Source organism: Dioscorea cayenensis, chromosome 5, assembly GCF_009730915.1.
Source record: "Dioscorea cayenensis subsp. rotundata cultivar TDr96_F1 chromosome 5, TDr96_F1_v2_PseudoChromosome.rev07_lg8_w22 25.fasta, whole genome shotgun sequence".
In the NCBI taxonomy this organism is placed as follows: domain Eukaryota; kingdom Viridiplantae; phylum Streptophyta; class Magnoliopsida; order Dioscoreales; family Dioscoreaceae; genus Dioscorea; species Dioscorea cayenensis.
The window spans coordinates 6,672,565-6,697,420 of NC_052475.1; the positions used below are offsets into that span (position 1 = coordinate 6,672,565).

General features: G+C 32.3%; 1 protein-coding gene and 2 long non-coding RNA genes across 3 annotated transcripts; all 3 read right to left on the reverse strand.

Annotated features, from left to right (window-relative positions):
- Positions 1-1,836: 1,836 nt before the first annotated feature.
- Positions 1,837-3,806, reverse strand: LOC120260503 (cytochrome P450 86B1). Its single transcript, XM_039267989.1, has one exon. The coding sequence runs from the start codon at positions 3,587-3,589 to the stop codon at positions 1,991-1,993; it is 1,599 nt and encodes a 532-aa protein (XP_039123923.1). The 5' UTR covers positions 3,590-3,806; the 3' UTR covers positions 1,837-1,990.
- Positions 3,807-5,489: 1,683 nt separating this feature from the next.
- Positions 5,490-6,002, reverse strand: LOC120262099. Its single transcript, XR_005536705.1, has 3 exons — positions 5,874-6,002; positions 5,620-5,709; positions 5,490-5,544 (listed from the first exon to the last, which is right to left on the reverse strand). It is a non-coding gene; the product is annotated as an uncharacterized LOC120262099 (long non-coding RNA).
- Positions 6,003-7,279: 1,277 nt separating this feature from the next.
- LOC120260797 lies at positions 7,280-12,736 on the reverse strand. The gene is made up of 3 exons (XR_005536494.1): positions 12,714-12,736; positions 9,012-9,165; positions 7,280-7,360 (listed from the first exon to the last, which is right to left on the reverse strand). It is a non-coding gene; the product is annotated as an uncharacterized LOC120260797 (long non-coding RNA).
- Positions 12,737-24,856: the final 12,120 nt, after the last annotated feature.

Genomic DNA, 24,856 nt, shown 5'->3' on the forward strand with positions numbered 1-24,856 from the left:
TGGTATCACATGCATGCATTTATATGATGCATTGGCCTCTTAATATGTACTGCACCTTATTATAGTATGTTACAGAAAAGAATGAGAAAATGATATATACACGGTGGGAGGGTGCATCATCATCTTCTCATGAATGAGTGCTCTTTTTCTTTAGTGAAAAGGGAGTGGAGGACTTTAATATTGAAATTCTTTACACTGAACACATGTAAAGCTGTAGAATGTGCACAAGCAACAGATGATGATAATATTAATATGATGTAGACATGGCATGAAGAGTCTATACGCATGACAAGGACACATCAAATGCAAGAACAAGAATTCAAGGCCTCAAAAATATTGGTGTGATGGTCTAGGTATTCATGCAAAGGCGGTTTCTCCTTATTTACCTTCCTTTGCTTCGCTCATGAATAAGATGTGTCATATTTCTTTTATCTAATTACCCTTGTTTCTTCATAAAAGACATTTTGTTCTAATATTTATTTTTAATCTGTACTTTTAAAATTTTCAAAGTGGTTTTTGTATTTTATTAATTTATTTTTCTCAATATTAATTTTATCCTTAATTTTTACAATTTTTTCTTGAAAAAGAATTTTATAATTTTTCATTATAATGTTTGTATTTTACATTTTCATTTATTATGGTCCGTAAGTCTTAATGTGGAAAAATCTAATCACTTCCGTAAACTACGTTACCATCATTTGTCTAAAATTTTAGATCAATTAAATTAAAAGTAATAATAATAATAATAATAATAATAATAATAATAATAATAATATAATTGTACAACTTGGATTTTATAGCAAGTGATGGATATAATTTTTTAAAAATACTATAAGTGTTATATTAAAGATTTTGAAAAAAAAATATATATATATATATATATATATATATATATTTTGTCGACAAACATTTGATGTGTTGGCAACATGTTTTACTGAGAGGGTGGATTCAACACATGTGCACATTTTTAACCAGTAGCTCCTTCATATTAATAAAAAAATTAAAAATAAAAACATGAAAATACAAAATTATTGTAAATAAAAATATCAAAAAAGATTTAATGATTAATTTTTAGCTAAAGATTTATGTTCACTGATTTGATGCACGCAAGATTCAACGGTTCACTGATGTACGTGAGACGCTTTCATCGCTAACGCATACACAAGTCGTGTTCTAAATGAAGGTGTGGTCCTTTAACTCGTCTAGTTGTTATCCTCTAGTCAGTCCCTTCATGAAACTTTGTGCCATAGGGAATTACATTAATATGTGATGTTACGTCATATTTAAAAATATCATATCATCAATTGGAGAAAGTTATGATATCGTGTTTGAAAAAATAATTTTAATTTTTTTTAATAACATTTAAATTTTTATTTATATTACTTATAATATTAATAATTAAAAAACATTAATTACACATAATTATTTATGTAATAAATGTCCATAAAACTTTTAAAATCCAACTTATAAAATAGTTTATATGATAGGAGCTATTTGATTATATTATTTTATATATAATATTGTTTCAAGACTCACAAAATTTTAAAATACCTAATTATTTATGCATGAAATGTCCATAAGATTTTTGAAATCCAAAATATAAAATAATTTCTATGGTATGAGTTATTTAATTGTATAATTTTATATATGATATTGCTTCAAAACTTACGAAATTTTTAAAACTCCGATGCGAAGCCAGGGAGAATACCCGTGTATATATATATATATATACTGTTTAATTAAAGAAGTGCTTCTTCCTTGAAATAATAAAAATAATCAAAAATCTTGAACAAGACACCAAGGTCACAAGTTTGTGATTTTTGCATCTCAGACACTAGATAATTTTAATTATTTTCAGAAATAGAAAACTGAACAAAATCACAAACAACAAACCCTTCATACAGTCTTGTCATTTATTCAGTGTATGCTATGTATATATAACTATGTAAGTCTAACTCTAAACATAAATTCACACTTTTAGCAAGGAAAATTAAAGAAGGAAATTAACTGAAGCTTTATCTCTGGGCTTGAATCGAACTTTGAGACCGTTTTTCATGTAAAGAGTGGTGGTCATCTTTGGTACCACCTCTTGACCAGTAACAACCTCAACATGATACCTTAACAATATATTGGCAGCCACCATCTTCATCTGCATGTACGCAAACTTCTTTCCAATGCAAAGCCTTGGCCCTGCATTAAACACAGCATACTTAAATTGGCTCTCACTGATGAACACCCCATCCCGGAGCCACCTCTCCGGCCTGAACTCCATGCAATCCTTCCCCCATATAGACTCTGTCCTTGCCATTGAATATATTGAATACAGCACTCTGGCTCCCTTCTTCACAAAGGTTCCATCTGGGAAAACATCATCTTCTACTGCTTCTTTAAAGTCGATTGGCACCGAAGGGTAGAGACGGAGAGATTCTGATAATGCCGCTTGGAGATACTCCATCTTCTTAAGATCATTAATAGAGAACACAATGTTATCTGTACCCTTCTTACCTGGTCTTTGCATGATAATTTTACTGATCTCATTGAGAATGTTATTCTCAACATTCGGATGAGAATGCAGCATCCAAAAGAACCAAGCAAGTGCAACAGAGCTAGTATCTCTCCCAGCCAAAATAAAACTAATGCAAAAATCCTTCAGAAACTTATCAGAGAAACGAGTTTTCAATTCATTATCAATTCGCATTAACCTTGACAAAAGATCAGCCCTGTCATTCACACCATTAAGTTTCCGAAACTCAGCTTGGCGAGCCGCCACTGTTTTCTCTGCAAATTCATGAACAATCCTAATCACAGCCTTAAGCTTCTTCTCGGACCCAACATCCAAAACCTTCATAGGCTTCCACACAAAAGGAGGCACAGTGAACCGAAACAAAGTGAGTTCCGTTGCCTGCTCAAAAGCCTTGGCAAATGGAACCACAGGAAGATCAACAGCAAGACAACCAGGATCAACACCAAACGCAGCGGTACAAATGTTATCAAATGTGAAGCGGAGAAACACGTCTTGAAGATCAACACATCCTTCATCCTTAGCCACCTTATCAATGAACCTTAAAAGTTTATAATGAACCAGTTCTCTTATAGTCTGCATCGAGTACTCAACAAAACGGCTGGAGTGCATCTCAGCAGTGGCAGCACGGCGTTGTCCCTTCCAAACCTCATCGTCGGCGTTGAAGATCCCTTCACCGAGGAAGTCAGCAAAGCGTTCACGGTAATACTTTCCTTTGGGGAAGTTGCTGAAGTGTGTCTTAAGCATGTACTCAATGTTGGCAGGATCAACAGTGATCACACCGTGGCACCGGCCAAACCACATTCCCCGGTACAGGAATGTGCCGCCGGAGCGAACGAGTTCATCGGTGACCCAGTCATATATGCGGTTGATGTTGATGAAGATGGTAGGGAGGATGCCGAACACCGGCCATAAGAAAGGGCCTTTGTTTGTGATTTTTTGGATTGTGACGCTTGATAAGAAGATAAGGACTGTTGCCACGGCCATGTCGATGAGGCCAACGTGCTTGTAGAGGAAGTTCCATGAGGGATAGGTATCTTGTAACAAGCTGATGATGATGAGATGCATGGTTTAAGGTTTGAGATGGTAGGAATGGAAGGGTCGTTAAATAGACTGTTGGAGAAACAAATGCAGTGTGTGGCATTGGTTTGGTAATTAGCGATAACTAGTAATCCAACTGCTTCATTGACCTGATTGTTGAGGGAATTAAGTGGAGGACTTGATTTAGTTGGGGTGGCCATTAATGGCCTCCCAAACAAGTAGCATTAAGGAACCTAGCCCATGATATTTTCTCTAGCTGGCTAACTTCTTGCACTGATTTTTATATTCTTTGAGTGGATTGGTATGAAGCATGGGCTGGTGGAAGTCATCTCCCTTTAGATCTGGAACCATGACAGATGACTTCAAGGCTTATGAGAGGCACCTCAAAATCTTTTATTTGGCTCTTTTTCATGGTTGATTTCACTACAAGAAAAATCATAAATCAGCACGGTAAAATTGGCATGGAAATGGAGTTAAAAACCGTGCCAAACTAATTTTGGCACTGTATTTGGCACCAAAAATTAACCGTGCCTATAGCCCCCGTCACAAATACATTTTGGCACCGTTTTTTTAATACCGTGCCGAACTTTGTGACGGTTTTCGGCACGGTTTTTTTACGATTGTGCCAACCATATATTGTCATTGATGTTTGGCACGGACTTTGATTCTACATTTGGCACTATTTTGGCACTGTTTTATTGGTTCAGTATTTGGCACGATTTTTAACACGAATTTATATAATATACTTTTTTTTCACGGTATTTGGTACAGTTTTTAATAAAACTTTTTTGTTACGGCTTTCGGCACACTTTTGTTTAATCTGTGAAAAAAAATAATTTATATGAAATTAATTTTATTTAATTTTTTTTTAATTGCACTAGTTAAAAATTTTGAATTACCAAACAAAAATCATCTTATTAAATTAACAATCCATATAGATGCCCTATATATACATTGGAAATCATGTAGTATAACTATACAAACACTTGTATCAAAACAACATTAAAACTCCATTCCTCATGCAACATTAAAATTTATTATTGCAGCCTTGTTGCTGGGGAACAAACAAGATCCAGGCTGATAACATTTGTAGAACAAAAATTTTAATTAGATTATTTTGATCACCGAAAACAGGGTCTCTTCCCCGGAAATTCATATAATGAACATTAAGAGTGGCACTCTAGGTAGATGATTTCACGGTCACGGATTTGATGATGTCGATGAACTCCGGCTGCGAGGAAAACAAAGAGAACAAAAATGAGACAAGTGAAAGTTAAACAAACTAATCTTGACAAGCAAAGTGTTGAAAACCAGATTCTCTCCAATGGTTTTTGATGTAAATTAGATGAAAGGAAAAGTAGTACTTCAAAGAAGCTCCACCGACGAGGAATTCATCTACGTCAAGCTTTGCTGCTAGTTCTTTGCAGTTTGCACCGCTAACGGAACCTAAAATAACCATGAACACAACATTAATGAACTAATGCCCATAAAATCATCATATTAAAAAATAAAAATCTCACCAACTGGTACTGCTAACCACAAGAGCAGGCCTATTTGGCTTCAAGAAAAAATCATTGCCGACATGGCCAGTAAATATGCTTTGGCTTAATCTGTCCATTACATGGACTGAGGTACAGCCTTTCAAGCCTTCAGCTCCTACCACGTTGGAGATAGATGAAAGTAATAAGGTTATAACTCAAAAAGATCAACTCACAAATTGACAGTAAAGCTGCTGACTTTATAACCATTAATGAAAAAATTTTACCCATAAAAATTATCAAAAGAAACACAATCACATATGTTGTCTTGATGACAGATGTTGTTCCCTAACCAACAAAACAACTATGATATTTCTGAAGATCATGCATTTGAACTAGAGATTAGGCAACTTGCAAGCAAACTTAGAATCAAGTAAACCTCATGTTTCTCCTCAGTTGAAGCAGGATGGAAAAATTTAGGAGGCTGGTCACAGAGGACAGTGGCTATGAAACATGACAAAATGACTGCATAAGAAATTGGATTTTTCTGGTGAAAATGCCTGCAAATATCTAACTCACTTGATTCCCCAGTTTTGAGCAAGCTCATGTTGCATTGCCTGTGTAACACATAAGGATCCATCGGCAGTCCTCCCAAAAAATTTCTCAAACCTAGAAAACAGAAAACCAGTAAATAATGACAAGAATTTATAAGACCAAAGGTGATGCTCTATGAAACAAGCTTCTATGACGGAGCAAAACGATAAATTTTTTTTATTCTATAAATAGGAAAAACATGCAAAAGCAAACATCAGTATAAGAAACAGAGAGACTACCAAAAATGTAAGAACTATATGAATTGACTGGTGAATATTGACATCAATTTTTGCTGTGTAAGAACAAGGTCAGGCTTCCATCACTGCATGTAATTTGAAGCTTAATGTAAGTACAAATACGAAAAAAAAGAGACATACTTATCCTACAAATGAATAAGGAGTATATTAAGAACAAGTTCTGCGAGCTGAAGCAATAGCTTAATGTAAGTGCAGTCACCAAAATTTACATAAATTTAGAGCCTGTGACCAGAAATCTTAAGTTACTTGTGAAATTAGCATTCCAGGCATCTTGTTTCCTTTTTCTTTTTCTTTGCCTTCTTTTTTTTTTTAATAATTTTTCCCAAAGCCGTCCTAGACATCTTAAGTTACTTGTAAAATTAGCATTCCAGGACTCTTGTTTTCTTTTTCTTTTTCTTTGCCTTCTTTTTAAAATTTTTTTTCCCAAAGCCATCCTAGACATCTTGTTTGCTACATAAACTTCCTACCGCAAAACATTAAGAGACAAATTTAAATGCTCATTTAGATTGTCAAAGCAAACAAACATGAAAGTAAACCCCGACCTTTTTCAAATGTTGTCAGATGGAGTGATACAATCTTGTCTCATGTATATACTGATGATCATTTCGTCAACTTCCTGCCTTAACAGTTCATTGATATTTTGAATCTAGGACAAAACAAATAATAGATCAATACAATAGGACATGGAAAAACCAGTAGAGATAAGCTACATAACCATAGAAATTTTATGTTAAGAATTTTCTCAAATACCACATAAAAATAATGATTAGCCATTCCCATGTATGTATCAAAAATTTTACTAAATTGACAAATTCTATATTTCTTTAAGAAAAATTTAACTAATGAAATTTACTGCTACGTTGCACCAGATCTTGGTCTGTTTGGCATAATTATGGGCTACTACCATAGATTTCACAACCACAGCTTGAAAGTTCAGAAAAAAGCAAAGTTACTTTTAATCCTTCTTACCTTATTAAGCAACATAAATCTCTCTTCACCAGCTTTTTCCAGAGCAACATTCACTGAATTAAGAAGGCTGGTAAGTAAGAATAGTGTCGGTTGCTGCTGACTTCCAGATACACCAAGTTCACCTGAACTTTCCAAAAATCTACTTTTAAAAAGTGTTGATGAGGAAAAACCAAAAACATGAAGAAGAAAAAAACAGCGCTCAGGGCATTAAATACATGTTGATATTTAAATTATGAGAATGCCAACCATCAAATAAATTTTAGTTAAGAAGGTGAAATAAATCAATAATGGTATTGCGTATTGAACAGAGGACCAATCAGTTGATTCTATAGAAAGTACAACAAAGGACTACCATCTGGAACATCAATAACACTATGCAAAGATACTAAGCAGCTCAAGGTGAGAAAGGAAGAACCATAAAAAGTGAACCTTTTGCTTATATCAATCAACTACCAGAACTGTTTTGATGACACCACAACTTCCTGTGATAATGCTATCTCCTGCAAATACATCATAAGAAGGTGAGGTTAATCCATATATATATATATATATATATATATATATGTTACTTTAAACATAGACTGGAGTTATGAAGAATAACCAAACAACACAACCCTAAGATTCACTTATTCATTAACAGAACAGTAAGAGACCTTATGACTATGTTTGTCCTATAAAGATATAGCCTTATGACTCCTAGGATTTTCAAATTACCTAGCATTGATAAAGGCCTTAAATTCAATGAGTTTAAAATTTGTTTTACAAATCTCAAAAACAACAGCCCAATAACAGATTGTCCTCTTAATATTCCTTCTTAGAGCTATTAGAATTTTTTTACAACATTCAAGTTTCAACACTAATACAAAGCAAACAATATAACTCAAAAAAATATATACCAAAATAAATGACAGGGCAATAACCTTGAAGACTTATATGGCATTAAAAAAAAAGATCTTGGTGAATTTGAACCACCATCTTCTCCAGCATTTGTGAGTAAACTTATAAAAGTTACAACCACAAATGCAAGAGCACTCTGCCAATTTTGAGTTTAAGTTGCTACATCAGCACCAGAAAGTGAACTTCTAAATGACACCATATACAGCAAATCTTCAAACTTACCCTAAGAAAAGAATCTTTCCAAAGAGAAATGGATATAAGTTCATATACATCCAAAAGGATAAAGGAATATTTTTCATGTATAAAAGCATTCAAAATGAACATTAAAAATGCACCATATAGATAATACTAAGCTAATCTTGAACAATAGAATAATTTAAGGAATATTGATAAGGAACCTAGCATAATTCCAACTTCAGCATTTCAAATTCCACAAAACAACGGGAATAATCCAGTACTAGGTGTAAGAAAATTATTAGTTAGAGCTACTACCTTTTTTTTTTTTAATTTGATAAAATTACTAGATTACCTCTATAAAAGCGAGTAATGGAAACTATGGTTTTATAAAAACCATATTTATTCACATACCCTCCAGTATAATTTTATTTGCTTATAATGAATATAAAATTAAATTAATTAGTTATTTATAAATTCATCCTTATGGATAATAATCAATTTAAGCACTCTGTTAAGAGATGACCAAATTTCAACTCAGTAAAGATGCATTTTGGCACTTTTCAGTTCATCCTCATTTTGTTCAATAGTATATTTGTAGCTACACATGACCCAATAGGTACATAACAGATCTTTTAACTCAATGTACACTAAGATACTTTTAAGACATCCAACTCCCTTCAATCAAACAAATAAAAGAAAGTCCCACCAAAGCTCCAACCAGTGAAAAGCACATAAATGAATAAATAATGAAAGACTTCGACATAAATGAGCTAAACTTACTACTAAAATGAAACATCACAACCTGGTCAGACATTTGAATACTAACAGTTCATAAGTTTCACAACAAATTGATAATTAAAACAATTTTTGCTTTCACTTAGCAAATAATTGTTTCTATTTAATTTCTTTTCCCCAACCAAACGAATCATCAAATGCTTGTTGCCTAGTTTTGAGCCCAAATTTTTATAGATCTATCCCTGTCAAGGGCAGCAAAAACAATTTTGTTCTCGGTCCGATGGCATGATACAGAGATGACAGCATCCTTGTGACCTTCCAGTTTTTGAACCAAATTTTTACCTTGCAGATCCCAAATGTATATACAATTGTCCTCTTAGCCACTGACAATGTATTTACCATTTGTAACAGAGAACATGGATGTGATGCAGTAAGCTTGGTTGACATGGCCTGTATATACTTTCAAGAACTTCCCAGATGCATAGTTCCAGAGTTTCTGCAAGGTGATCAAAATATAACTCAAAACAGATAACCACATAAGATAAAAGCTATAAAGAGAATAAATCAAAACAGGTAACCACATACGATAAAAGCTAGAAAGAGAAGGCCAAACAGGGAGTGCTTAAATAACATGCAACATCATCAACATACAACAAACAAGTAACAACAGCTTGAACATCAGGGTTTTGTCAATCAGATTACAATGGCATCTGATCAATAACCTTGGAAAGGAAAATCCAAGGATCATTCATTGACAGAAATTCATTTATTATAATGAACCTAATGAAACCAGGTTCTATTGTTTATTCTTTTGGCAATTTTTATGCAGATTGAGGTCGGATCACATTGTGATCTCTAAGGGAGGAGGAAGGTTGGGTGAATCTTAATGGGTGGAAAGATAAGTCAATTATTTATTTAATGGCTTTTAGCAAAAAAATTTAACAAATTAAATATAATTGCACTTAAAAGTAGATATTAATAGATTTCTGGAGATTAAGAAGGCAGTTTGCGATGAACAGCAGCAGCAGATATGAGCATGATAAAAGATTACATTGGACTATAAATCTAAGTTCCTTGATTCTCATGAACTATTTTACTGCACGCCACTGGAAAGTAGTTGTCCCTTCCCTCTTGCGAGAATTTTGATTTCATTTCATCAACAAAGTAAATCAAGTTATGGATAAACACACACAAAATATGCCAGGTATCAATACATAAACATCCCACTGCATCTCTCATTTCCCTGTCATTCTTTCGCAATACAAATTGTTTAACGAACTCACACCAGTGGGTTGAATTGTTAGCAGTCTAATTTTGTGTGAACATAGAACCAACTCTGATCGAATACATAAACTACAATTCCTATGTTAGGATCGGGATCAAGGATGAGCAGCACACGCACACTCAGTTTTGGGATGTACCAACTCACAAAAGAGTTGGAAAGAACAAACACCAGAAGTGACGCTCAATTCTCACTTAATTGAATCACAACATATTCATTCAATGATAACAAATGGAATGAGAAAGAACTCAGAAGTATTTCCACACTCAATAATTCACTTCTTTCATTCATTTAAACACCAGACATTTATACAAACACCTGGCAGACCAACCATCATGGTTGCACAGTACAGAGCTAGAGAATATTCAGATTAACCAAACATTACAAACAAACTTAACAATAAATAAGATCAAGCATCTCTAGATGCATTACAAACAAATACATTGAGTTAAACAGCATCCAAATCTTCCTTGTTTTCGGTCCCGACAAGCAGCGCAGCAAAGCTGAATTCCTGGAGACAAACTGGAGCAGCAGCAGTGTGAGCAACTTGAGTCCTCGGGATCTGATCAATATCTCCAACATCCTAATCATAGTAAAAACATCTAAAATGATTCATTGCGAAGTAAGATAGCTAAAGGTTCATGCTTTAAGCAATAGATAAGCAAAACAGAGGAAATTCATGCAACTTCACAAACATTTAAAATTTCAACCAACTAATTGTAATTCACCTGAAAAAGAACAGTGAATGAACATACATGCAACTTCACAAACATTTAAAATACTGAATGGAATAGCCTAGTCTCGTTGATGGAATTGATATACAAAAAGTCAATATTCAAAGCAAGAAACGATAGTAGCTTATTTATCTGAGTGAGATATGCCCCCTTGAAAATAAGGAGGAATAGTACAATAGTACATTGCATTACAGCAGTGAATAAACAGTTTGACATATCTCTAAATCAGGAAAACAATTAGAATAAACCTTAAAATAAAATACATGGAGAAAGTACTAGAATAAACCTTGATTTTTGTGCCTGAAGAGAGATTAAATACCACTACAATATTTTAAGGGTAGTATAAATTGAGATTCTTGTTATGTTTCCTATGATAGCGTTATATAAATTGATTAGTTTAGACATATAATATGCTATTCTAAATTAGTTTAGACATATATATTTTTCTTAAGAAACCTCATTTTGTTTCACATTAATTAGTTAATGTGATGAAATTATGCCACAAATAAACTATAAATGGTTAACTTTGAGGCTTAGTATACACTTAGCCTTGACAAATAAACCATTAGCTTAATTAAATTAGACCATGGTGTCAATCATAGAGTACTAAGCTTTGGACTCACAACAAATTAAATATAGGCAGTATTATTTAGTGTACTGAGCCTTAATTGGTACCTAGGCTAAATTATGGAGTTAAACACAAAGCTTATCAAGCTCGGCATGCATTAGAAACTAATAAAGGACAGATTTTTGAGGCATTAGCTTAATTAAGTGGAGATGTAATTAAGTTAAGACGTCACAAGTAAATCATATACTTAGATACTTGGGTCTATGGGTAATCAAGCATGTCTATATGAATGAGTCTGCAATCATTCAAAAACTAATTGGACAAAGATTACAATAAACGTTGTTAACATGAAAGCATACCACTGGCCTATGACTACATGGAATATAGGAAACACCTCATCAAGGATATCTACTTCTAATAATCCACTATCTATTATGTTGAATTGATTTACCAATTATGCATGATTTAGTTTATGAAAAAAAAAGGACCATATGAATTCAAGTTCAATGCTTAATGAGACTATTTTAAATTACATTTCCTACATAAACTTAAATATTGCAAGAATGAAGTTGTAATCTACTAATGTTAGGTCCCTTATCATTTATACTTATCACAGCTGTAATAAGACATAAGCAACATGTTAGTTTTATTATTAGTTAAGCCCAAAAAGAAAGATGGATTTTTAACAAGTCTGTTAATTAAGTTTTAGAAGAAGATTAGTTGCTTGTGTCCTAAGAGATAGCTATGGATAAGGCTGGAACTATATTCCAAGTTCAATAATATATAATTAGTATATAAACCAAGTTCAGACATTAATAAATTAGTGCTGTTCTAGTTAAATCTAAATGAGCATATTCCAAAGTTTTAGGAGAAGATATGTAGTTAGGGTTAGGATAAGAATAAGGTTCTATTATGAATTTTAAGCATCCTATATATACAAAAACTAAGTTCAGAATCCGGATTCAAACTTGAGAGATACCATGCAGGATATATTATTGTATACAACTTTCGAGATGGCAAAATTAAATAGAGCAAACTGTTTACATAAGTAACAAAATGTGATAGACTGCAGCAAATCCAGATTCAAACTTGAAAAATAATTCAGACTCATAAGCCAATAGATGTAAAGAATAATCTTGCTCTAACAAGAGCTTCATTAAAAAGAAAAGGTAAATCAAACACAAGATACAGGAAAACGATTCTGGCAAACCCATGAAGCAAGCAACCTAGCCTAATTTTTTTTTTTTTTAAACAAAAAACTTGTGCAATTCTAACTCAAGTTCTAGTAACGTAAGCTTTTCAAATAACCCATATCAAAAGCAAAGTGCATGCCTCGAATATTTATCTTCCCCGAAAAATAGATCATTAAAACCCAACTCAACCTTGACAATCATTGTGCATAAAAAAAGAGAAATCACCAAGCGAACTCAATATTTTTGAAAGGAAAAAAATCATCATACCTGGCAACTTTCTTGGCTTTCTCGATGGGACAAACTTTGCACCAATAGCTAGTGCAATGGGTGATCCAAATATGAAGCCTCTGGCCTCGATTCCTAAGAAACTCAAACCATCACCAAGTTAGTCATAACAATAACAACATGAAATGAAATGAAGAAAAGATCTAGAGATCGCATAGAAAAACCCTTATAAGGAAAAGAGCTTCTCCACCACCATCATCTTCTCCTTTGAAAACAATATTTGATACCTAAATCAATGAACCCTAACCCTAGAAAAAGTTAATTAATCACCAAACCAACAAAAATTTAGAAATAAATCAATCAAAAGGTTTATAGATCACAATACCACTTCGGAAGCACTCTAGGCCAAGATTGTCAACTTGCGATCAAAATTATAGTCATTCGTTAGCAGATCTAGAACCAAAACACCACAAAAATTAGGAAAACTCATAAGAAAAATTAGGTAAAGAAATTGCAATACTTTAGATAGATCTCCGGCGAGGTAGGCGTCAGTCGAAGTTGAGGGCGTAAAGAGGATCATACACGAAATCCTCGAAATGGCAACAATGGTGATGATTGTGGGACATCCGAGACACCAAGCGGAGAAGCAATAGCGGTCGCCCGATCGGATCCAAGTAGAGTCATCACTCGGGCTTGGCTGCTGGGCAGCCCCGCCCCGCCAATAAAAATGGGCGGGTCGGGTTGGTCTTTTATAGGCCCGCCGAGGCGGGCTTTAAATGGGCCAACCCGCTGGGCGCGGGTTGGGGCGGGTCGACCGCTGCCCGCCTCTAGTTTATATATAATATATTTTATATAATATATTTTATATAATATATATATATATATATATATATATATATTGATATTCAAATATTGTTAAGGATTTAAATTAAAAAAAATAAATAAATAATTTTTAATGAAGTTTAATATGCATTTAATTATGTTTTTAAAAAGAAATATGGAGATAACAAAAACATTTTTAATGACTTATTGATTTTTGATGAATATTATGATTGTAATGGATGTTTTTTTATTTTTGTGCTTTGTTAATTTTTGCTAAATTTTTTTGTTGATTGTAATGGATGAATGTTATAATTGTAATAGATGTTTTATCTTGTGGTTTGTTGTTGTTGTTTTTTTAAAATTTTGTTGATTGTAAATTTATAATAGTGTTTTTATTTAGAGATTTTGTAATTATTGTTGATTTTGTTAGGTTTTGAATATTATAATGGATGTTTTCATTTTGTTAATTATTGCATGTTTTAATTTTTAATTTAGTTTTTTTATGAATTTATAATGAATGTTTCAATGTTTCATATATTACAACATTTATAAAAATAAAATAAATTATTTATTTTGATTTTTTAGGTCGCTCGCTCGCCCTAACCCACAACCCGAAACGGGTCGGGTTGAGTTGGCATTTTGCCGGCCCGCCCGCCCCGCCCCGCCAAATGGCGGGTTTTATGGCCGCTGGGCCACCGCCCGCCAAACCCGCTTTTGATCGCTCTAGATCCAAGTGGAGGAGGAGAGGATGAGGAAGGCGGCTCGGCGATCGTCGGCGCCACGATCGATCACGGAGATGGAGGTGGCTTTGTCTGAATCTCGAGAGAGGGAGAGGATAAGACAAGTATAATAATTATATAATATAATTAATTATAATTAATTAATTATAATTATAATTCCAACCGAGGCATCAAGCGGATGGAATTATAATTATATAATATATTATATATATAATATAATTATATATAATAATACAAGTATTAAAAAATTATTATATTTATATTTTTTGCACTGTATTTGATACGACATTAATCAATTTAGTACTTTTGGCATTGTATTTAGCACGGTATTAATAATTTACTATATTTATATTTTTGGTACGGGATTTGGTACCGTGTTAATATATTATTATATTTATATTTTTGGCACCATATTTGGCACGGTATTAATATATTATTATATTTATATTTTTGGCACCGTATTAATACATAAATATATTTATATTTTTGGCACGGTATTTGGTACGGTGTTAATATATTATTATATTTATATTTTTGACACCGTATTTAGCACAGTATTAGTATATTATTATATTTTATATTGTTGGCACGGTTTTTGGCACGGTTTTAGTATATTATTATATTTTATATTGTTGGTACAGTATTTGGCACAGAAGTAATATAATATTATATTTATATTTTGGTATGGTATTTGACACGGTATCAATATACTATTATATTTGTATTTTGGAACGACATTTGGCACAATATTAATATATTATTATATTTGAGTTTTTGGTACGGTATTTGGCACGGTAATAATATAATTATGTTTTTTTAAAAATATGTTTGGCACTGCATTTGGCACTGTAATGTAAAATTATTAAATTTATATATTTGGCACAGTATTTGGCACCGAATTAAAAATTTTTTTTAAAAAAATTCATATATTTGACACTGTTTCTTAGTTCCGTACCAATTTTACCGTGCCAATTTGAAATTTTTCTTGTAGTGTTTGTTAAAAAGATATTATAAATATTGGGAAACATTCTTTTGTTTATAGATTTTTTTTATATAAACTTAAAATAAACCTTTTTTTCAAAAATAAAAAAAAAATCACTTTGCAAATCTGAAAACAATTTTTTTAACAAAACAATATACATATTTTGTTTTTGTTTGAATTGTTATATATAATGATTGATTTTTTTTTTTTTACAAAGTGGATACAAATTATTAAAAAACTGAACAAGAGAACAATAGTCTATCTCAAAATAATAGTATATAATAAAAAGTCTACTAGTAGTGGAATACTTATAGGAAAAGGCACATAAAATAAACATAACCAAGGCTAGACCTAGAGAATCGTGTTACCCTAGATGGCCTAACAAATTGACAATCATACTGGCCTAGTGCTAATGTGCATCTCTCCAAGGCTACTCGGCTCAATCCTTCCGGGGTCGATGAACTCCAAGTTTCTCTTCACAATTTGAACACACTCATCCAGCCTTTGCCTTTTACACTCAAGTGTTGTATATACCCAAAAAATAAACATGTATGTGATTTTAAAGATCAAGGTATGAGAAGATAGAAAATAAGAATTAAAAACGTGCATATTCTTTTCTAGCCAAACATTCCAAAGAATGGCTTTGGCTAGAGCATCCCAAGTGTCTTTCATAAGTCCTCTAAAGTGGGCCCTCCATAGACTCCACACATTAGTAAGGGAATTCGGGAGGTATGTCAACCCAAGCTTCGACCAAAGTGTTCCTAAATGTATAATGTGAAGGGGCATCACAAGAATATGTGATGCATACATGTGTTCCCAAATGCGTATATGTTAAGTATTTTTTAATATATGTGTAATTTTTTTAACATTCTCTATTTTTTTAAACTTACCCTTAAAATATAGGTTATAACATTTTGGTCCATTTATTATTTAATTTAGTTATGTCAATCTCTCTAAACCCTAAGCCCTAACCCTAAATTTTGAAGAAGGATTGACATGGCTCACTTAGAAGTAGTACTGGAAGGAGTGAAAGATTACAATTTAAAATGAAAATATAGAAAAAAATTAAAAAAAATAAAGGGACTATTTAAAAAAATTATACCTTTAAAATATAAATATGAAAAAATAAAAGTCGTGTAAAAAAAAAAAACAAACAAACAAAGAACACCTTTACAATATGAGAGTTGATATTTTATTTTATTTTATTTTATTTAGAGGTTGAGTGTGACATCCCAAGGTTTGTCCATACCTTTTAAAAAACAGAAAATATAAAAGATTTTAATATTTTGATTTGTGAAATTAAATTTTGCATTTTTAATGAGTTATTATTAAATTAACTAGCAGATGTATTTGACATAAAGTGACTGATTTTTAATGAAATATAGAAGGACAAAGTTGCATCACATTGGAAGGAAATTTTATAGAGTTTCATCGATATATAGTCCAACTTGGAGACACGTATATTTGAGATAGTGGTGTGGATGAGAACACATTTATAGTGGTTGATGCATGCATGGAGAAGGAAAAGGCCTAAGTTGTGGACATGTGGTACATTGGACGGAAATTTTACAGAGTTGCATTCTGATACAGCGGTATACTTGAACCCGTTGATTCGCCTTCGAATGCTGGTAACAAGTTGTCCAAGCCCTGTTGATAAAAGATAGCCATGAATTGGGAAGAGTAAAATCTTATTACACAAGAAAATGATGATCACAAAACTGATTTTTCTTTTGCCCGTAGACTTACATTAAATAAGCGAAAATAGCACTAAGAAAGGAGATAATTCAAAAATTTACCAAAAATAGTAAATTCTCAAATATCAGCAAGAAATAAAAGATCTAACAAAATAAATACTATTGCCACAAACGGCTCACGAATCAGAGATTTCTATCATAAGATATGACGAAATTAATTATTACTAAAAAGGGCAAAATTAGGGTTTTCGAGGCCTAAACGATGGAATTTGGCCAAATTTTGGTATGACCCAGTGACTTTTGTTCCTTGACCCGTTTCCCATCAAATAGACCAGGTACAACCATAAAATCCCGTCACCCACCAAATTACCAAAATGCCCTTACCTCGTACTTCTCCATGTATGCACATGCCACGTTGTCAATACGCCCGTTATCACATTCAATATATATTCTAAGTTGGAGACTCGTATGTTTGAGACAGTGGTGTGGAATCTGCGGATGAGACTACATTTATAGTGGTTGATGCATGCATGGAGAAGGAAAAGGACATGCCACTTGTTGCCGGTGCCATGCCCGCCGCTTCATTTTGTACACACATGCATACATCTAGGGTATAGTGCATTATTATGGAGTTGTTTTTTAGAACATATAATTAGATTACAACATATAATCAATTAATTAAAATATTATATCCAAATTAGAAACTCCAAGCTTGAGATTATGTATGCTTAGCATTATCTTAGGATAAATATTTTGAGCGAGTACCGTACCATGGTCATTTTTCATTTTGAGCATTGAACATCAATTTATATTATATATTTTGATCACTCGATATTAATTTGTATTCACCGAATCATTGAAAGAGCAATGAGAGGATTACCAGAAGAATTTAATGATATGTATACTGAATTTGTCATATTAACACCAATTCGCCGTGTCATCTACACACATGGACACAAGGGCAGTCTTATTGAAAATGGGTTCTTAGGCATGATAATTTTTTTAAAAAATTATTTTTATTAACTAATAAATTACATAATAAAAATAAAAAATATATCATTATTAATAATTAGGGAAAATTACTGTTTACCCCTCAATAATTTCAAAACTTTCCAAACAGCCCCTGTGAGTTTTGCATACCTCAGATATCCCTTCCTTTATTGTTTCACTTCCTTTTTACCCCCTGCATTATGAAATTCCATCATTGCCCTTAAACCTTTTTGCATACATTTTTTTCATTCTTTTTTGCATTCCTTTTTGCATGTACTTATTTTGTTAAACAGAGAGCTCATTTTTTAAACAGAGAACTCATTTCTTAAACAAAGAGTTCATTTCTTAAACAGAGAGTTCATTTCTTAAACAGAGAGCTCATTTTTTAAACAAAAAACTCATTTCTTAAACAGAAAACTCATTTCTTAAACAGAAACTTCATTTTTTTAAACATAAAACTCATTTTTTAAATAAAAACATTAATATTTAAACATAAAAACAAATATTTACGTGATAAATTAATCCTGGATATAAAAACCAATTAATCTTGGTCACTCGTACATATTTAAATAGAAACAATGATAATTAAGCACTTTTTTAAACGTAAACGCAATATATTAAACAGAAACATCGATAGTTAAACAAAGACAAACAAGCATATAAACAAAGAATTCATTTCTTAAACAGAAACCTCATTGAGTAGGGACATTGAGTATCTCATCGTCGCTGATCTCGCGCGAACGCTTGAGTGCTGAGCTCCAGATCTGGCGAGCGATCTCGAAGGTGGCCTGCTCATGTGGGGTCTTAAAGGAGAAATCTTTGTCGGCGTTGGAGATCCGGTTGGCGACGTTCCTCGGCGGTCGGAGTGGTGAGGTCTTCGGTGGCGACGTTGGATAAGACGGGTTGAACTTGAACGGAACCATTCTCGACTGCGGAGACCGCAACATGGATAGCAATAGGATTAGGGTTAGGGATCATTCCGGGGTTTGGATACATGGTGCCTAAGTCGGTGACGGGAACGAAGGGAGGAAGCGGCGCCGATGAGGGTTCGATCTCGCCGTCTTCGTCTTCGTCTTCATCGTCTTCCCTGTCGTCGACCTCATCTCTTTCATCTTCTTCGTCGTCGACCTCGGGGAAGACCGCACGCTCCTCGTCGTCGAGCGAAGGCATCAAAAGGTTGCATCTTTTTCTCTGGCAAGATCGAGATCTAGATCGAGATGGAGATCAAAATTCTAGGGTTCGAAATCCCATTTTTCATGCAACGTGACTGTGATTGTGAGCCGCATGCTTTTTCTCACTAGCCCAGCCCAACTGCAATAAAGAGATTTTGGGGTGATAAATACACCCCAAAAAACTCATTTCTTAAACAGATACCTCATTTTTTTAAACAAAAACCTCATTTCTTAAATAGAAAACTCATTTCTCAAACAGAGACCTCATTTTTTAAAACAGAAACCTCATTTCTTAAACAGAAAACTCATTTTTTAAACAGAAAACTCATTTCTTAAACAGAAAACTCATTTTTTTAAACAAAAAACTCATTTTTTTAAATAGAAAACTCATTTTTTAAACAGGAAACTCATTTTTTAAATAGAATCTCATACCTCATATTTTAAATAGAAGCCTCATTTTTAAATAGAAACTCATTGCACCCAAGGGCATTATAGTCAAACCCTGTCACACTTGCCACAACTTCCCACGCAAGGGACAATTTCGTCCAAAAAATTCCAAATTAACTCTATCAATCACTGTTAGATGTTTGAGGGGTTTAAAAAACATTGTATTCAAAAGGAAGGGGTTTTTATGGATAGCCAATTTTAGGGGGAGAATCTGTGCATATTGCAAATTTTGAGGGTGTTTTTAGCAATTTCCACTAATAATTATAATAAATAAAATATTGATAAAAAAATATTGAGATTTGAGGTTTTCTTTTATTTAACTACTTGCAATGCATAAAAAAATCAGTCATATATGATGTTATGCATATAGGATAATAATATATATATAGTAGTGAATGAAAATTTTAAATATAATTTTTTTAATAAAAAAATGAATTGCGGGGACCAAAAAAATTATGGGGCCTATTATAAGACCAAATTTATTGCATATTGATATTATCATAAGTATTATACTTTAAAAAAATATTTAAAATTTTCAAGGTTATAATTATATGTATAGGACAATACTAAGTGAAAATTTTAAATATAATTATTTAAAAAAACATGAATTGTGGGCCTTAGAAAATTATGTGGCCCTATTGTAAGACGAAATTTATTGCATAGTGATATTATTATAAATTAAATTTTAGGTAGTGTTTGGATGCAAGTAATAATTCCCCCTGGGAGTAATTATTACTTGATTTGATAGATACCCATGTTTTGGGTATCCTTGATAGGGTATGAATTACCCCATGGAGGGTAATAGGATCCCTCTTGCGAGGGTAATAGCCATTCCTTTCATGGGAAATTCCCATTTTACCCTCCCCTCAATTAATTTAATTAATTAATTACAATAATTATTCAATTAAGTTAATTTATTTAAATATTTAATTAAAATAATTAAAATTAATAATGATATTTAAAATGTTTGTAAATAAAGAAAATTAATTAATTAAACGTTAATTATAATAATTATATCGTAATGTGAGAAATTTAATGAAATATTTAATCATAATTAAATATTTTATAACTAAATAAAATTAATTGACTAAATTAGTTAATTATAATAATTAACATTAATAATACAAGATATTGTTATAAATAAAAATTGTTTATTATTAAGCATAAACTCACTATTTTAATTAGTATTATTTGTTTATATTAAGGCCACAAACGTAATTTAACATTATCCTTTTTTTTTTTTCTCATTCCCATTGAATTACACTCTTAACCCAGCATAGTTTTTATTCCCATTACTTTCATTCCGATTGCCCTTCTGATTTTCATTCCCATTCCTCTCAATCTCATTCTGTGAACCAAATAGACCTTTATTGTTTAATAAACACTTAAAATTTTCAAGATTATAATTATATAATAGGATAATAGTAAATGAAAATTTTAATTTTAATTTAAAAAAATGAACTCTAGCACCTCGGAAAATTCAGGGGTCCTGTTATAACACCAAATTTATTGGATAATGATATATCATAAATTAAATTTTATAGTTTAAAAATCAGTTAAAATTTTTAAATTATAATTTTGTAGATAAAATAATAAATAAAAATCTTAAATATAATTTAAAAAATTTATGGTGCCCTAGACATGATATTGATGCAGCACATGCCACATCAGATCGCCAAACTAGTTAATAAGAGTGGTCATGAGGCAGTCTTTGATGATACTGCATATCCGCATATGTAGATGACGCGCGAACTAGTGTTGACATAGTAAATCTGGCATATAAGCCATCAAATTCACCCCCCAAAAATTCCCATGGTACTTTCTCAATAAACACAAATTAAAGCTAGGTGACCAAAATAATACAAATTGAAGTTTGATTCTTAAAATGTATAGTACAGTACCCACCCAAAAAAATTACTTTATTATCTTAAAACTAATTTTATCTTTTTTTCCCAACGATCTTGTGTGTTAATCTAGTCCTTATAGGATAATTAACTCAAGGATTAGAATATTAGCACATCTCAACAAAAACCAGCTCAAGTGCCACCTAAGTAAAAGGAAGTGAGAAATTGAGTGATAAACAAAGAAAAAGCTTTTAGGGTTTTATAGTAATATAGGAAACAATGGAACAATTAGTTTGATCACGAAAAGTTGGATATAAAAAACCATTGGTTAGCCAAGTGATTGTTACAAATTAGTGCATGGGCAAGGTTCACGGTTGAATCCTTGTGCTGAAGGATTGCATAAGTACTGTAGTAATGCGTATCAGTACTGTTTATGCACTATTCTAACCTAGGTATTGTTTACTGGGTCTGGATAGGTCTCCTTTGGGAAGTGGTGTATCCCCCCCCCTCTGTGGTTGCATAGCAGAGTGATTGTTTAAGTCACCTATAGTGCACTTGAGGCAGTAGTTAAATCACCATAACTGGTTCACCTCCATATCAACTTGTTTCTTAGCAGAGCTTGTCAATTTCATTAAAAAAAAAAAATTGGATATATATATATGCCAAGGTAAAGCATTCAATGGTAAAAAAAAAAAGGGAAAATTTCGCTAAAGTATCTTGTGGTTTAGCCCTTTTTTAATTTAGGACTTGTGGTTTTAGTCTTAGCACTTTAGTACCCTGTAGTTTGAGAAGTTTGCAAAAACATGCCAAAACTCTTAACATCATTACCATTTGCTGACATGGCATAAAAATACATATAAGTTTACCTTTTTGCCCTTATAGTTATCTTTATCAAATGAGGGTTTGTGAATAGAGTTTTTGGCACTTTAATACCCTATAATTTAAATCATTTGGAATATTTGTGCCAAAAAGCCTAATCCTTTTTTTTCACAACACTAATTGACATTTTACCTAATTTACAAGCAATGTCATCCTTTTTTGAAGAACATAAAAGTAATATAATTTTTGAAGAACATAAAAGACTTGTAGTTAGCATAATCAAAATTAATAATTATTAATATATCTTTTATCAAAAAATATATTTACTTTTATGTTCTTCAAAATAGAATGACATTGCTTGTGAATTAGGTAAAATGTAAATTAGTGTGGTGCAAATAAAAATAAAAATGGATTAGGCAATATTTGGCACAAATATTGCAAATGATTTAAACTATAGGGTATTAAAGTGCCAAAAACTCTAACCATAAACCCTCATTTATGAAGATAACTTTAAGGGTAAAAAGGTAAAGTTATATGTATTTTTATGTCATGTCAGCAAATGGTAACGATGTTAAGAGTTTTGGCATGTTTTTGCAAACCACTCAAAGTGCAGGGTACTAAAGTGCTAAGATTGAAACCATAGGTCCTAAATTGATAAAGGGCTAAACCACAGGGTACCTTAGTGAAATTTCCCCCAAAAAAAATAGCTATTTAAAGATAAAGAAACAAAAGAGTAAAATATAAAAATGGAAATATATATATATATATATATATAGGCCGTTGATGCACATTCATGTGTGGTAGAAAATATGGCCCAACATAAGTTCAAAACATTAATTCACGAAGATAAGGGAGAGAAACAATATAAGCATGCCAACTTTTTGCTTTGTTTCCAATGGCGCGCAGACTATTCTCAAGTGTAAAAACCAAGATGGTTTAGGCTTGATTGTAAATAAATGAACTAGGTTCAACCTAACTAATATAATGGGCCTAGGTCTGGTTAACCTAGTTCGAACAACCATCCACTATAACAATATATAACCTAAGTCATAATAACATAATATATAATACATGAAGTGATAATCAATGAGGAATCTATGAAAATGTTAAAATTTCAATCATTATAGTTATAAGAATTTAGGCCATTTAACAAAGTTAAAATAAAATGTGGGGAAAAGGCCAAGAAATTGGGCTTTCATATGATTATAAATTGAATTGTCCTTACAAGACATAAACCATAGCTCACAACAAGAAAATGGGGCCATCAGAGATGGAAATTTCCATTGTTGATAGTTAAAATTCCATCTAAGATAACTTTTATAAATGAAATATTCTTAAAGAAATTTCTATTAGGGAAAAACATTACACTAAGGGCTTTCCATCAAGGAAAAAATTCCGCCGCTAATGTTTAGCTTTCACCTACAGAAAAACGTTGATGCAAATGCTATCAATACTAATGGATTTTTCATCTATGAAAGTATCTATTACCAATGGAATTATGTAGCCAATGCAACACCCTCTAAAAGTATTTATCACCCATGAAATTTCATCCCTGAAAGTTTTAATCACCCACTGAATTCCATCTCTAAAAGTCTTTTTACACACAAAATCTTGTCTTTAAAAGTTTTTATCACCTACTAAATTCCGTCAATGAAATTTTTTACTTTCTAAAAGTTTTTATCACCCATGGAATTCCATCCTTGGAAATTTTTTATTCTGTTAATAATCTTGTTTTTTTGCTTTATTTCCCTGTAATATATATAATCTTAATACCATTTTACAAACACACTATAAAGTCCAAAATGATTTACTCATAATCAAACACCAATACAGCATATTGGTTGGTGTACACTTTACGTGTGTATATACTTCAAGTGTACAGGTTGGCAAGTAATACCTCGTGGGTGAGCATGAGGGTCATATTCCTTAAGGAACGATGAGTGACTCCTATTACTTTTTTTACACGTAATCAATAGCCTGGCATCTATGTTGGTTTTAAATCTATTCCTACAAACTAGTTACTAAAATACAATTGAGGATCGTGAAGTGCAATTGGAAGGAGTTGGGTAATAGTATGACAATTCCTTCAACAATTACTTATGAAATAGCATTAAAAGGTGACAATTTGATCTAGTATTGGACTGGGGGAATTCAAAGGCCTACTGGTCCCAATCTCTTAGCAACAAAGTCTAAAACACTAGGAACTTAAGATATAATCTCTTCCACCTCAGCCTCCTATGTCTATCTTAAGTTCAAGATAGAACTCTACTAGTAAGGCTAATCAAACCTTAATCCAGAAACCTAGCTATGCCTAATCTCTTAGTGCATGGATAAATCTAACAAGGCATAAGTGTTCTAATGCGTGGGAATCTCTTACTCACAACATCAATAAAATAACATCAAACAATCATGCAACGAATCCAAGACAAGTAGAAAGAACATATTAATTCCAATAAAGAACTCACAAGTAAAAGGCGAAGTACATCAAAATGCAATTCACCTCGAATTGAGGTCCTCTAATGGGTATACAAGTATCAGTCAATGAATAATAAAAATCCAAAGGAAAAGAATAGCAAAAGAACTCCTAAACTAACTCCCTCCAATAGATCATCGATGGTTGAGGTTGAGAAGATCCCAAGATCGTCATAAGAACACCGAATCTCTTCATGCGCTCT